Consider the following 13659-nt stretch of genomic DNA (forward strand, 5'->3'; position numbering starts at 1 on the left):
TCCTGACGTGCGGGACTGGCCGGCTTGGCATGCCGTTTGATGACGGAGCGGTGCTGATAGACTGAGAGGTGCTTCGGCTCCGGTCTCCGGCTGCAGGAGGAGCTTTTTTTTTTGCAAGTTCCAGCCCTCCGAAAACAACTTCGGCTTTGGTTTTTTTGATGGAGCGCTTTTCTAGTTGAACTAAAATTGTTTTGAAAAATATTTGGTAAAATAGTTTCACCATATGTTTTCATAAATGGATTAAGAAAGTCAAATGTTCAATAATTTTTTATTTTACCTTCTATTTTATTTTTTGCTTTCATTCTCTCTCCTCTATTTATTTCCTCTCCCGTGCGCCTCCTTCCACTGGCGGCGTCTCCTCCCCAACTGCCGGCGCCTACCCCGCGTGCCTCCTCCTGCCGCCAGCGGCATCCACTAGCGCCACCACCTCCCCGTCTCCACCCGCTCCTCCTCCCACCGACCAGCACCACCACCTCCTGAGCTCCACCCGCACGCGCTGGCGCGCTGCCACTGGCCTTCGCCTGCACCTCCTCTCGACAGCCTAGCCTCGGCCCGTGCTCTCGTGGCCCTTCACGGGGACAAAGAGATCCAACGGGTGGGAGGAGCTGCGTGAAGCCGTTTGGAGCCACGTTTTCATGGTTTCACCCATATGTGGAAGTTGCAACCAGCTCCATATGTGGCTCATGGTCCGGAGCTGGTGGAAAATCCACGGCAGTGCTCTGGCCGTTGTTGGGACCCTGTTTAGTTCCCTAAATTTTTCATGCGCTATAGTAAATTCGAATATTTGATCACTAATTAGAAGTATTAAATGTGGATAATTGATAAAACTCATTCCATAACCCCGGGTGAAATCGCGAGACGAATTTAATGAACTCAATTATGCAATTATTAGACAATGTTGTATTACAGTAAACAACCTCTAATGATGGATTAATTAGGCTTAATAGATTTATCTCGCGATTTTTTGTCCATCCATATAATTAATTTTATAATTAATTTATATTTAATACTGTTGCATACATTGCCAAATTTTTTTTGGAAAGGGGCTCTTAGATTTGCGCCGCGGTGGTGGTTCAGCGGTGACGTGGATGCTCAATGAGGAAATGCAAGACGCTTTCCCAAATCATGCTTTTGCGTGTCGCGAGGCTGAGATACGACTATACGAGGAAACAAGCAGGCTCCTATGAGTTCCCTTGCGGTTACGGTTCTGGTTTAAACGCGATCAATTTCACGGTGATTTTGTGCAGGCTTTTATTTAGACTAGGGAAGATGTACGCCACAGATACGTATTTTATTTTGGGTTAATTGGATTCATGCCAGTATAATTTTTCGAGTTCACTGATCTGCCATTACAATTCATCATATTGGAATCGTGCCACTATAATTTTACAACTCTATGAAACATGCCACTATGTACCTCTTCGCTGTGTTTTTTATATTTAGAGAAAATTCAATTCATGCCACTATAACTCCCGTGAAATTGGGTTTCATGTTGAAAATCATGCCACTCAATGGCATGGATTTCAACCTGAAATCCAATTTCAAGAAATTAGAGTGGCATGGATCCAACCGACCCTTATATTTATGGACCAAAATACACCTAGCTTTCTTCCTTCTCTCGTCCTCTCTCCTTCCCCTCTCTCTCTCCATGAGCAGACCCGCAGGGAGCATTGATTCGTTGTCGTCTTCCTCGCGAATTCGCTTGGTTTGCTGCCTTCCCTCCCTCCCCTTGTCGGTCGCACTCAGCTCCACTCCTTCCCTACCTCCCTCTCCAATCCACTCCCCCATTTTTTTTTCCAATCCACCTCAATGGAGTGGAGCCAAGCCCGCCGGCCCATGGCGGAGCTGCGCATGCCCCATTCCATCGACAGTAGAGGCTGTGGGGTAGCTGCTGCTCGCATTGCGCGCCTCCTCCTCGTGCTCCAGCCGCTAGCCAGCTCCTGCTCCTGCCCTTCCGGTGGCCGCCCGCTCGGGGGCCACAGCCGCCAACATGCTTCCGGTGTCGCGCCCGCTCAGGGGCCGCCGTCGCCACCTCGTCCGACACCGCGCCATCCGCGTTGGGTGCCACCAGGAAGAAGGGGAAGGCGTCGGCCGCGTTGCTGTTGCGGATGCCAGTCGGCTCGCCCATGAGCCGCGCCGAAGTAGCGGGTGTGTGCGGCGTCGCCCCGGCGAGGCAGCATGCGCGGGTCAGGACGCGATGCTCGGGGCATGGCGCGCGCGAGGGCGGCGAGGCTGCGGGCTGGCGGGCCGGGACACTACGCGGCGCAATCGCTTGGGAGCGGCGCACGGCGTCGTCGCAGCCGCGCAAGGGCGGGGCCACCGGCGCGGGAGCGACGCGCGGAGAGCGGCCCGCGCGCGAGGTTTGGGCGCCCAGTAGCGTGCGGGCATTTGCCGCGACGGCTGTGCGAAGCGCGACCTCCCCTCCGGCGAGAGCTAGCAATCGAGCGGCTATAACACCATGGAGAGAGACGAAGGAGAGAAGGGATTAGAGGAAGAAGAAGACCAAGAGTATTTTGGTCCAAAAATTTTCAGAAACACAACGAAAAAGTACGTAGTGGCATGTTTTATAGAGTTGTAAAATTGTAATAACATGATTTTAATATGATGAATTGTAATGGCAGATCAGTAAACTCGAATAATTGTAATGGCATGAATCCAATTAATCCTTTTATTTTTCTTCCATTAAGCAATGATGTCGTTTATTTTTTTTCCAAAAATAATACACATCTTCTTTTCCTTCCATAAAACAATGATGTCAATTAATATCCTTCCAAAACCATCAATAATACACGTCTTTCTTTTCCTTCCATAAATAATGATGTCAATTATTATCCTTTCAAATGAAAAATAGTAAAATGCATCTGTAGTACAACAATTATGCAAGTGCGTGCAAATTAGTCCAAGAACTAGTAAACTGATCAATCCAATACAAGAACTTGACACTTTGGTGCGCATACGATCCAAATCCCGCCACGTCACGTATTTGTCCGCAGTGGATGATGAGGTGGCAGGGTGGGATCAGCTTGGCTCGCGGAAACATTGGCTCGGCACGACTCAGCCCGGCTTGATAGACATCATGCAACAAAGGGATCCCACGTAGGGTTTGCGGCAACAAAAATATGGTTTCACGTCGGAACTTGCCGCAGCCGCCGGCGATCGGAACTCGCCGCTGCCGCTGGTGATCGGCACTCGCCACTGCCGCCGGTGATCGAGATCGAGTTGCCGCTGCCGCCGGTGATGGAGCCTCATCGTAGACAACCCAACGCTAGTCCTCCTTCATACGGTTAGTTGCCCCCTAATCTTAACCCAACTATTTTGTTCTTGCGATTTGTTCACCTGACTCCTATGTGTCATCGAAGTTGGAATGGAAACACTGTTCTTTTTTTGTCTGCATAAAAACCTTTGCCCTATTAGCTTGTAGCATGTGCGAGCAGTGCATGTGAAACACTCAACCGTGAGTTGTTTCAGATCATAAAAAAATGAAATCACTTTGGTAGTGCTTTGTGCTAAATACTTTCTTGACTAAGGTATTTTCCAATGCAGATGTAAATGATGATTACTTCAGTGTAGAGATACATTATAAAGGATTTTTCTGTGGACTTGGCAAGAAAAGGATATATATGGACAACAAGATAGATTGGTTTGATTTTTGTAATACTGATACATGGTCCCTATTGTATGTTGATGATTTCTTGGGGATTCTAGAATGCAATAATTCAGCATCTACAAGAGTTTATTGGTGTGAACCAGGGAAGTCAGTGGGAGATGGATTGAGAAGTTTGAGGGGTGATGCCGATATCATTGCAATGTCAAATGTGGCTTCTACTTGTAAGAACATTATGCTGTATGTCGACCATTTAAATTTCCTTGATGGCATTTTTCACAATGGAACACAACAACTCCAACAAGTGGAACATACTAGCCCTGAGAGGAAGTCTAGTCGTCTTGAGGTGACAAGAATGGGTTCTCAGGAAGGTATTGAGACAGAAGAAGGTGAGCAGGACTTAGGTGCAAATGAAGATTCAGAAGGGGATTCTGACTTTATTGACAGTGACTACAAGCTCAACATCGATGATGATGACTTATTTGGTCAAAATGTGGATGATATTTTAACAGATGAAGAGGCTAAAACTAAAGGGAAGGAGGTTTGCAGTGACAATGAGTTAGAGGAAGACAATGGCGAAGATGGCGTGGGGAGTTCAGATATCAGTTTGCTCAGGAAAGATGTTGATGCAAGTCCAGTGAAGTTTAATGTCAAAACTTTCAGGGCAGATGTTGACATGGTAGCACCAGTGTTTAAGTTGGGAATGGTATTTGCAAATGTTGAGGAGTTAAGGAAAGCAATCAATGCATATAGCGTTAGGGAAAGGAGACATCTCCGGAAGGACAGAAATGAGAAAAGTAGGCTAGAGGTGTATTGCCAAGGTGATTGTCCATGGAAGCTTAAGGCAACTACTGACAGCAGGAGCAAGAGCATGCTCATCAAGGAGTATGTTGGCACTCATACTTGCAACAAAACTTGGAAAATCAAGGCTTTAACTGCTTCTTTTCTATCAAGGAAGTACATTAACATGTTCATAGATGATGAGAAAATGAGTCTAAAGGCTTTTGCAGCTAAGGTGCAAAGGGAGTACAACATGACCCCATCTAGACACAAGTTAGGGAGGGCAAGGAAGGAAGCTTTGCGCATAATTCACGGTGATGAAGAAAGGCAATATAATCAGCTTTGGGACTATGGTGAAGAGCTCAGAAAATCTAATCCTGGAAGTACATTCTTCCTCACATTGAAGGCACTGCAGTATCCTAAAACTGGAATGGTCATGGAACATTTCAGTACACTATATTACTCCATAGATGCATGTAAGAGAGGATTTCTTAAAGGATGTAGGCCCATTATATGCATTGATGGATGCCATATTAAAAACAAGCATGGTGGCCAACTATTAACAGCAGTGGGGATTGATCCAAACGAGTGCATATATCCAATTGCTATGGGTGTAGTTGAGGTTGAATCAACAAGCACGTGGAAGTGGTTCTTGTCTACTCTGAAGAATGACATAAATATCCTCAATACAGGTCCTTATACCATTATGAGCGACAAACAAAAGGTACATCACAAGAACTTCTAGTGACTGCCCTATATTTAATTTTATGGTTGTTTCTTTACAAGTTTTGTGTGTATCAACAGGGTTTGATCAATGCTGTGAACAATATTTTCCCTGATGCTGAACATAGGTTTTGTGTGAGGCACTTGTATCAAAATTTCAACTCCATTCACAAGGGGGAAACACTAAAGAATGATCTATGGGCAATAGCTAGATCTAGCAGTATCCCTCAGTGGGAGAAGAACATGGAGCAAATGAAGAAGGATAGCCCAGAAGCATATGCATGGGTTGAAGAATTGGCACCTAGTACTTGGGTTAGGGCTTTCTTTAGTGATTTCCCTAAATGTGATTTGCTACTAAACAATAATTGTGAGGTCTTTAACAAGTAAGTTACCTCATACCCCAAGTCATTACTTATTGCACATTGTTACTTCATAGCTTCTTCTAACATCATTTTCGTATTCCCTTAGGTATATACTAGATGCTAGGGAGATGCCTATAATCTCAATGTTTGAGAAAATCAGGTGTCAAATCACAAATAGAATTTATACAAAGCAACAGGAAGCTACAGGTAAGTGGACTAGCACTATATGTCCCAAGGTGAAGAAGAAGCTTGATAGACATATAGAGATAGCAGCATCTTGTATGGTATATCCTGCAGGAGGAGGGATTTTTTTCAGTCAATGACAAATATGGGACTAACATTGTGGACATAAATGTGAGGTCATGTGACTGTAGGAGATGGCAGCTAACAGGTATACCCTGCTGCCATGCCATTGCATGTTTCAGGCATGACGATATCAAGCCAGAAACAATGGTGCATGAGTGCTATTCAATTGCCATGCCATTACATGTTTCAGGCATGACGATATCAAGCCAGAAACAATGGTGCATGAGTGCTATTCAATTGCAACATACAGGGAGGCATATGGCTATAACATATGGACTGTGAGACAAAATACAATGGGAAAAAATGAATGGGGTCGATGTGCAGCCACCTATCTATGAAAAGAAGGTAGGGAGGCCTGCAAAGAATAGAAAGAAAAATCCAATTGAATTAGAAGGTGGCACCAAACTTAGCAAGCACGGAGTGACAATGCATTGCAGTGCTTGTGGATCATCCACACACAATAAGAGAACATGCCACAAATATCCAGATAAGAGAAATATGCCTAATCCAGAAGAAGAATTGGAAGAATATGATGACCCAAGCATACTAGAGGTGCATGTTGTTTAATTTGTTTACATTTGACATAAGATTTTCATTTTCTATGCCAATCATAATATCGATGTCTTTATTTTTTTAGAAGATTATGCCAGCTAGACTGAACAATGAACTAGATCCTAGTGAAAATGCTGACACTATGGTGTTTAATCTTCTACGTCACGTATAGCAATCTAGTTATTTTTACAACATTATTTGACATTAGTTAATTCCAAGGTATATTAAACTTTGTCAATACTATGTAGGAAAACATAGCACGGTCAGCAATGCAGCCACGGGTCCGTTGATGGATGAAAATATGTTTGTAGCTATGGAAAGGGATAACCTACCTCCACAAAGGCTTACTACAGCAATGAATATAGGTAGAGGCCGAGCTACAAGTACAAGGTCAAGAAAAAGAAAGGCAAAGACTACAACAGATGATGAACATCCTACAGAATGCAGACATGCAGTGGTACTGCAAGGGTAAGAGGAAGGTCAGGAGTACGTACTGGCAGAAAAGGAGCCAGGGGAGGAGGACGTGGTAGGAGCACATGATTCAAGAGTAGCTTTTTTAGTCCATTCATCAGATATAAAATACATTATCTTGGTTGTTAAATTCAGTCAATAATTGTGTTAGACCATTCAAACGCATTCTGTATTGCACACATTTTATATTTATGAACACAAATAGTTTGGAACGTTGCGTTTCAATTCAAGAGTTGCACAAGTGTCATATATAATTTATCACTCAAACGGTCAAGAAGTTCACTCGTTCAGAGCCCGTGTTTCCGATGAGTTGAGCCAAGTCAAGCTGAGCTGATCCCACCCTACCACCTCATCGTCCACTGTGGACAAATACGTGATGTGGCGGGATTTGGACCGTATGCGCACCAAAGTGTCAAGTTCTTGTATTGGATTGATCAGTTTACTAGTTCTTGGACTAATTTGCACGCACTTGCATAGTTGTTGTACTACAGATGCAATTTACTCAATGAAAAATGACGTAAATTATAGATTAATGTATGTGCAAAGAAAAGTATGTGTATACTAAAGGAAAGTGATACGTTAATATACGACTTTTTTTTTCTTCCATAAACAATTATGTCAATTATTATCCTTCCAAAAGAAAAAATAACGTGAATTATGGGTCAATAAATATGCAAAGAAAAGTATGTGTGTGCTAAAGGAAAATAATATGTGGGTACAAGATGTGGGTATAGGAAATTGCTGGTGTAAAAAGTAATAGGATTTTGGTGGAAAACATTGACGAAATCAATCTTCCCTCCCTTTCGTCAAACCTTTTGGTCTGACAAATGGAACCTTCGTGTGGGGTACGGTGGACCTAACTTTGGTGAGAAAAGGTTTCAAATGTTTCAACTTTTATAGTATAGATTATAGTATAGAGAAATACAATGCAGTACTTTATATATGTATATAGGGGGTATTCCACAATTTAGGACACTGGCAGAGAGTTTGTATCCATGTATGTACCCGTGCCTGTTACATACATGTTGCACAACAGGAGAGTGAGAGAGAGGCCCTGCTGCCCAGCTTAACTTCGCTTTCCCCTCCTGCTACAGAAAGCGAGGCAAAAGGCGACTTCGTTGGGTCCGGCGTCGATCTCGCCAGATCTCCACCTCCGACGGCTGCTCCGGCGCCGGAGGGGGTGGGGATTTGGTGAATCGCCGTCCGGGTCCCTTCTATAGCTTAGTTCCTAGGGTTAGGTCTAGAGCTAGATTTTCAACGTCGTCTCCATGGCGTCGGTTGCTTTTGTTCCTCTGCCTCTTATCCGGTGAGTTCGTCTTCTCCGACGGTCAAGCTGGTGGAGAGGTGTTGAGGATGCAACAGCTTGCGAGTGAGGTGTCCTCGCTCCGCACTTTTGTGCTCACCTTCTTCTCCGGTGGATGTGGCCATGGTGGCCTTTTCTCCGGCGTTCAGCAGGTGAGCTTGCCTGTCCTCCATATTAGTTTCGGCATCTGTGTAGGCGTCGGAGCTAGTGTTGTGAGGTCCCTTTGCTTCATCCCTGCGATGGAATGGGAGCTTCCAGTCTTCTCCGTCTGTGGGAGTTGGATTCCGGCTGTCGGGTGCTTTGCCGGCGGCGGCGGACAGTGGGCTATTGCTGGTCGTTGCTGGACAGTCTTGTCGGTCTTCACTGATGGCGGGGATGGCCGATGTGCTTGGGAGGCCATTTACTCGGCTTCGTCGCCTAGCAGTAAGTCCTCCTCTGCGGTCTCCACCTTATAAACTTCGTCGTTGGTGCAGACGGCGGCTATAGCCTTGACTCCGGCGGACGTCCGGAATCGAGGAAGAAGACGTGAAGACCCTGAAACTTGGTGTGGCAGTTGTAATTTCTAGTTTCTTAAGGGTCTTTTCTGTAAAAGAGTTGGGTTGTACAGTTCCCCTATAGTTTAATACAGTCGCTCCTTTTGCAAAAAAAAAAAAAAAACAGGAGAGTGAGAGAGAGAGAGGGAACGGAAGGAAGGATACGCTATGTTAGGAGACGGCGCCCTTGACATGAGCAGCGATTTCAGGAAGGAAAAGCTTACGCTTTGCCGTCCTGGCACGCAAGGTGTCCGGTCCAGTCGCAAGCATCCCAAGCTCCCCCCAATTCCGGTCCTCCTCGCCTCTCGCCACCTACTACTAAAACCCTCTTCTTCCTCCCCAGCGCCAGGGCCGCCGCCGGTGCGCTCCGCAGGACCTCTCAAAGGTGCGTCGCAGCGCCCCCCCCCCCCAACTCTCGTCGTCGTTCCTAATTTACTCTCTTCTTCTTGATCGGTGCTCGCTGCTTTCTTTATTTGGCTTCTTTCTTTTCTCCGCCGTGCCTCCAGTTTCCTGATGGTGTCATGGAAGATTGATTCTTTGACTATGGACGCATTTCTTTTTCTCGGTGGGGTTCTTGATCGTGATGCACGCTGCTCCTGCTCCTGGACGGTGACGCTTCAAGTTTATCCCTCCCCTCCGGCTCCGGGGGTCTCGCTAGTCTTCCGGGATTATTTCTTTCCTTTTTTTTTTGTCTGTTCTTGCGCTTGGTGTTTGCGGTGGCTCGCCTTCATTGGACCGAGAGAGACCGACGTGGCGTCACGCAAGCACTGATTGGGGTCGGGGGTTCGGTCGCTGACGGCTGGGCCTCACAACAAACCAGTTCTTGGAAAACAGCGTGCTACTGGAAAGAGAAAAGAGTGAGATGCTTGCCGCGTTGGGATTCTCCAACTAAGATGATCAACTCTCTACTGCTCCTTTCCTTTTCTTCTTGTTCGGTTGTTCACTTGTTCTTAGCGACGAAATTAGATGATTTTTTTCTAAAGGTGCTTCTGTTTATGCATCTGTCGTTCCTGCGCCTGCGATCTTGACCTTTGTGGTTTCGCAGATGAAAAACACCATCTTTCGTGTTTGTAGTTACAAGCAATGGCGTTTCATGTCTTGCAGGTGTTTTTTGTGTGAGGTGATTCAAAGGAAGGATGACTCTCAAGAAGCTGCTGCAGCTGTTTTGTGTCAGTAAGAAGGATTCCAAGAAGAAAGGTGATGTAGCTTTCCTTGGCTTGGTTATCAGCAGCGCTATCTACCTTGTTGAATTGCTGATTGTCTTTCTGCACAGTTTCTTCTATGAGCCCTTGATTACTCAGATATGGGTCTGGTGCCATGACATGGCAATCTAATGGTCCATCAGTTATTCTGTTGCTCTATGTGGTTATAGTTTGAGAACTCAAGGTTCTGTGTTTTAACTCAAGGTTCTGTGAGCATCTCCAAGAGCTCTTGTATCTATGGATAGCTAAAATTCTGATATAGCTATTATGTAAAATAAAATAGCTAGCGAAAAAGGGATGAAATACAACAGCTTCTCCAAAATCCAAAAAGAGATGGCTAGCGCTTAGCGCTAGGCAAAGATGCCCAGCGGCACCCGCCCTCTGGATAGAAAACGAGGATAGAAGACGAGGTAGATAGAGTTTCTGTTGGATAGGAGTTTTTTGTCTTCCTTTTCTTTTTTTAGCTAACTCACCCAAAATACAAGAGCTCTTGAAGATGCCATCTTTTGTATTTGTAAATATCTTGCTTCTGTGAGAACTACTGAACCGGACGTAGGTAAGCTTTAAAGAAAGCATTTTTATTGACTAAAAGAACTTGAAAAATGGTAGTGGCATGCTATGTGTCTTATTGGGTGCTTAGATGCATACAACTATAATGCTTCAGGTAATACATTCACCAGGAGAGTAAATGTAGTACCTTGATATGATCAGTGACTCAGACTGCTGGTTGTGTGAGTGTTATGTTCTGTATCTGTGTGCAATGAATTATGTGAGTCCCACTGTTTTTTATCCTTTTTTTTCATAAGTTGAATGCTTTTCTAATGAACGAATGATCTGTTTGTGCAGGCAAATCAATCGATCCGCTTTGGCAAGGTAATCTTGAATTTTATACATGTTGTTGTCTGCCCTAATAATATATCTTTTCCCTCAAAATAACATGAGATTTGGTACGAACGCGTGTATTATATGTTCTGTTAACAGTGCCGCAGCCCAGAGGCTGACAAGGCCATACAACTGATAGGAAACATCTTGGTCACCGAGAAAAAGTGGTAAATTATTAAGGTGCTCTCCGCTCTGTCTAGAAGAGGGCAGATTTTCAGTCATAAATTGCATAAGTGCACTCCCTCTTAGATTATGCGATTCAACTTACTCAGGGGACTGGTATGATTTTTTAAATATTTTTCACTCTTATACTTACCAATTAGCCCCTTATATTCCCTTAATCTTTAAAGCAGTACTGCATTTTCAACATTATCAAAGGTTCAAGTAGCTATCTTTCATTGGTTGAGGGGCAGTTGGAATCTGCAAACCTAGTTGTGATGATAGTCTGGACTGTATTTTGGTTCATATCTCTGTCCTATGCTCAAATTATATTGTAATGTCCTTACTCGATAATCATTTACCTACATCCTCGATTTCAGCATCTGCTCCGCACTCCTCTTTGAGTGTCACTGCAAATAAGAGTCATTTGGATCCCTGTTCAAGTAGACATGAATGCTCAAGTATGATTTCATCATTGGCAAGGACTGAACATGGAACTGGAAGTAACGATTACATGTCATTTAACCATTTTGATGTTGTTCAAGATTTCTCTGATCACCACTATGCAAAAACATCACCAGGAAAGGTATCATGTGTGCCTGTGACATTTTGTGAACCTTTCAGCTATTAAATGCGACTGTGATTTTCTCACCTCAAGATACGTGACCAGGCCACCAAAGACTGGGTGAAGGCAATCCAAAGTGAATGGAATCTTCTACAGAAAAATCTACCCGGTCAGTTCATATGTATATTAGATATTGTGGCCAAAAAGCTTTTATAGGATGTTTTATCAATGTTTTGTTTCTTATTTTTGCCGAACTGCCAAAAACTGTAGCTAGGGAGAACTAAAGGACACACTATATTCGAGAGAAAAAAAAGGACACACTATGGTTTCTTTACAATCATCACTTATGTCATTTTGTTGATAATTCTTTTCCATAATAGTCTTGTCACACTAGTATACTGCAGGTGTTCCAATGTAATTATTGTTTATATCAGGAAACAAATGAGAAAAATGTAAACAATGTTATAATACCATGTGCCTAGGGCAGACGCAATGCCACTTCTCATGCACATCATGTCTGTATGATTGACATTTGGACCTGATAGTGCTTATTCTTAATTGGAGAATTTTCTACTGAAACCAGCTAGGGTGTTCTTTTTATTGCTGTTAACTTGGATCAGTTTGGTTTCAATTATGCAGAATCAATATATGTTAGAGTTTACGAGGACAGGATTGATCTGCTCAGGGCTGCTATAGTTGGGCCAGCTGGAACCCCATATCATGATGGACTGTTCTTCTTTGATGTCCGTTTTCCTTCTGAATACCCAAAATGCCCACCAGTACGCAGCCAGTTGACACCATATTTCCCTTTAATATTTCTATATTGTCATAGACACCCATAATATTTTGTAAAATCTGCTTGATTTGTGCAGAAAGTTCATTACCATTCAGGTGGACTTCGATTGAATCCGAACCTGTATGAGAGCGGAAAAGTTTGCCTGAGCCTTCTGAATACCTGGTGGGGTAATGGATGCGAGAAGTGGGGCAAGTCAAATTCAACAATGCTGCAGGTGCTGGTCTCCATTCAGGGCCTTGTGCTGAATGATAAGCCATACTTCAATGAGCCTGCAAACAAAAATTCTGCTAAAACAACAGCTGGTGAAAAGAATTCCTTGGTTTACAATCAGACAGCCTTTGTGCTGTCCTGCAAGACAATGTTATATTCACTCCGGAAGCCTCCAAAGGTGTCAAATCCTTCATCTCTTGATAGTGTTATATCAGCTCTCATGGATGATATAATTGGATTCGATATATGGAGTTCAATTTCCAATTATCCAAATAAGCTCTGCATCCACTGTTCTTACACACTCCTCTTTCCCTGCAGCATTTTGAGCATCCACTGTTCTTACACACTCCTCTTTCCCTGCAGCATTTTGAGACCCTTGTTGCAGGCCACTTTCATGAGCGTGAGCATGCCTTCCTCGACGCATGCAGCGCTTACATGTCTGGGACAGTCGTCGGATCATCTGCTGGAAGCGGCGCCAGATATGCCTGTGACAAGTGCTTTGCAGATTTCAAAAAGTCGCTGACGCTGTACACTGAACATCTCAGGACCGACTTTGCTGCTAACAGAAGTCGCTTGCTGGAACTGGAAAGACAGGCATCAGCTGTGGGTGAGATAGTGCCTATCAGCTAGAATTCTTTTGTCAGAACAACACCTGATCATTGCATTTCACCTTCCGAAGTCCTAATTAAAAGGTGAAATGGTGTAATAGGTCACAATTCGCACGCTTAAATATAGTGCTAGGTTCTCAAAGGTGCATGGCGTAGAAAAGGCTTTTGTATCTGGTACAAGAGTTGTTCTTGTCAGATATTACCTATTTCTGGTGATGGGTCATCTATTTGATTATATAGAAAAATTAGACTCATTCTGTGCTAATCTACTTTGTGGATTCTTGTGACTTCGAACAACCTGCTTGATGGCGATTCTTCCTATGCATTGCCTGCATCTTCATGGAGATGGCAGTAGTACCTGTTGCGCAAAAAGCAAACACATGTGGCACTGATGGCCTACAGAATTTATGTGTACTTTCCAGCAAAGCAGATACAGTTCTTCAAACATAACTGAAAGTAGATAGGCTTGTCAAAATTGTTATACATGTCAGTGGCAGAGGTATACTGCCAAATGGTGTTCGGTTGTGTGTGTGTGTGTGTGGAGTTAGATTTGCAACTCCCAGACAGAGTGAGGCTCCATATTCTAGTTTTAACTTTACCAAG

General features: G+C 44.0%; 1 protein-coding gene and 1 long non-coding RNA gene across 9 annotated transcripts; both read left to right on the forward strand.

Annotated features, from left to right (window-relative positions):
- Window positions 1-2864: 2864 nt before the first annotated feature.
- LOC120676832 lies at window positions 2865-6597 on the forward strand. Of its 2 annotated transcripts, XR_005676005.1 has the most exons (3): window positions 2865-3283; window positions 3544-3828; window positions 6413-6597. It is a non-coding gene; the product is annotated as an uncharacterized LOC120676832 (long non-coding RNA). The 2 variants fall into 2 exon arrangements; XR_005676004.1 differs by lacking the exon at window positions 6413-6597 and having other exon boundaries at window positions 3544-3883.
- Window positions 6598-8759: 2162 nt separating this feature from the next.
- On the forward strand, window positions 8760-13323 carry LOC120676830 (putative ubiquitin-conjugating enzyme E2 38). Of its 7 annotated transcripts, none has more exons than XM_039958157.1 (8): window positions 8760-9019; window positions 9739-9831; window positions 10683-10709; window positions 11258-11463; window positions 11548-11611; window positions 12082-12221; window positions 12315-12626; window positions 12812-13323. In XM_039958157.1, the coding sequence occupies exons 2-8, from the start codon at window positions 9771-9773 to the stop codon at window positions 13076-13078; spliced, it is 1077 nt and encodes a 358-aa protein (XP_039814091.1). In that variant the 5' UTR covers window positions 8760-9019; window positions 9739-9770; the 3' UTR covers window positions 13079-13323. The 7 variants fall into 7 exon arrangements, with proteins under 7 accessions (XP_039814091.1, XP_039814087.1, XP_039814089.1 ...); XM_039958153.1 differs by having other exon boundaries at window positions 8768-9019; window positions 12767-13323; XM_039958155.1 differs by lacking the exon at window positions 8760-9019 and adding an exon at window positions 9360-9491 and having other exon boundaries at window positions 12767-13323.
- The last annotated feature ends 336 nt before the right edge of the window (window positions 13324-13659 follow it).

The sequence above is a fragment of the Panicum virgatum genome, chromosome 5N, assembly GCF_016808335.1.
Source record: "Panicum virgatum strain AP13 chromosome 5N, P.virgatum_v5, whole genome shotgun sequence".
NCBI classification, from domain to species: Eukaryota; Viridiplantae; Streptophyta; class Magnoliopsida; order Poales; family Poaceae; genus Panicum; species Panicum virgatum.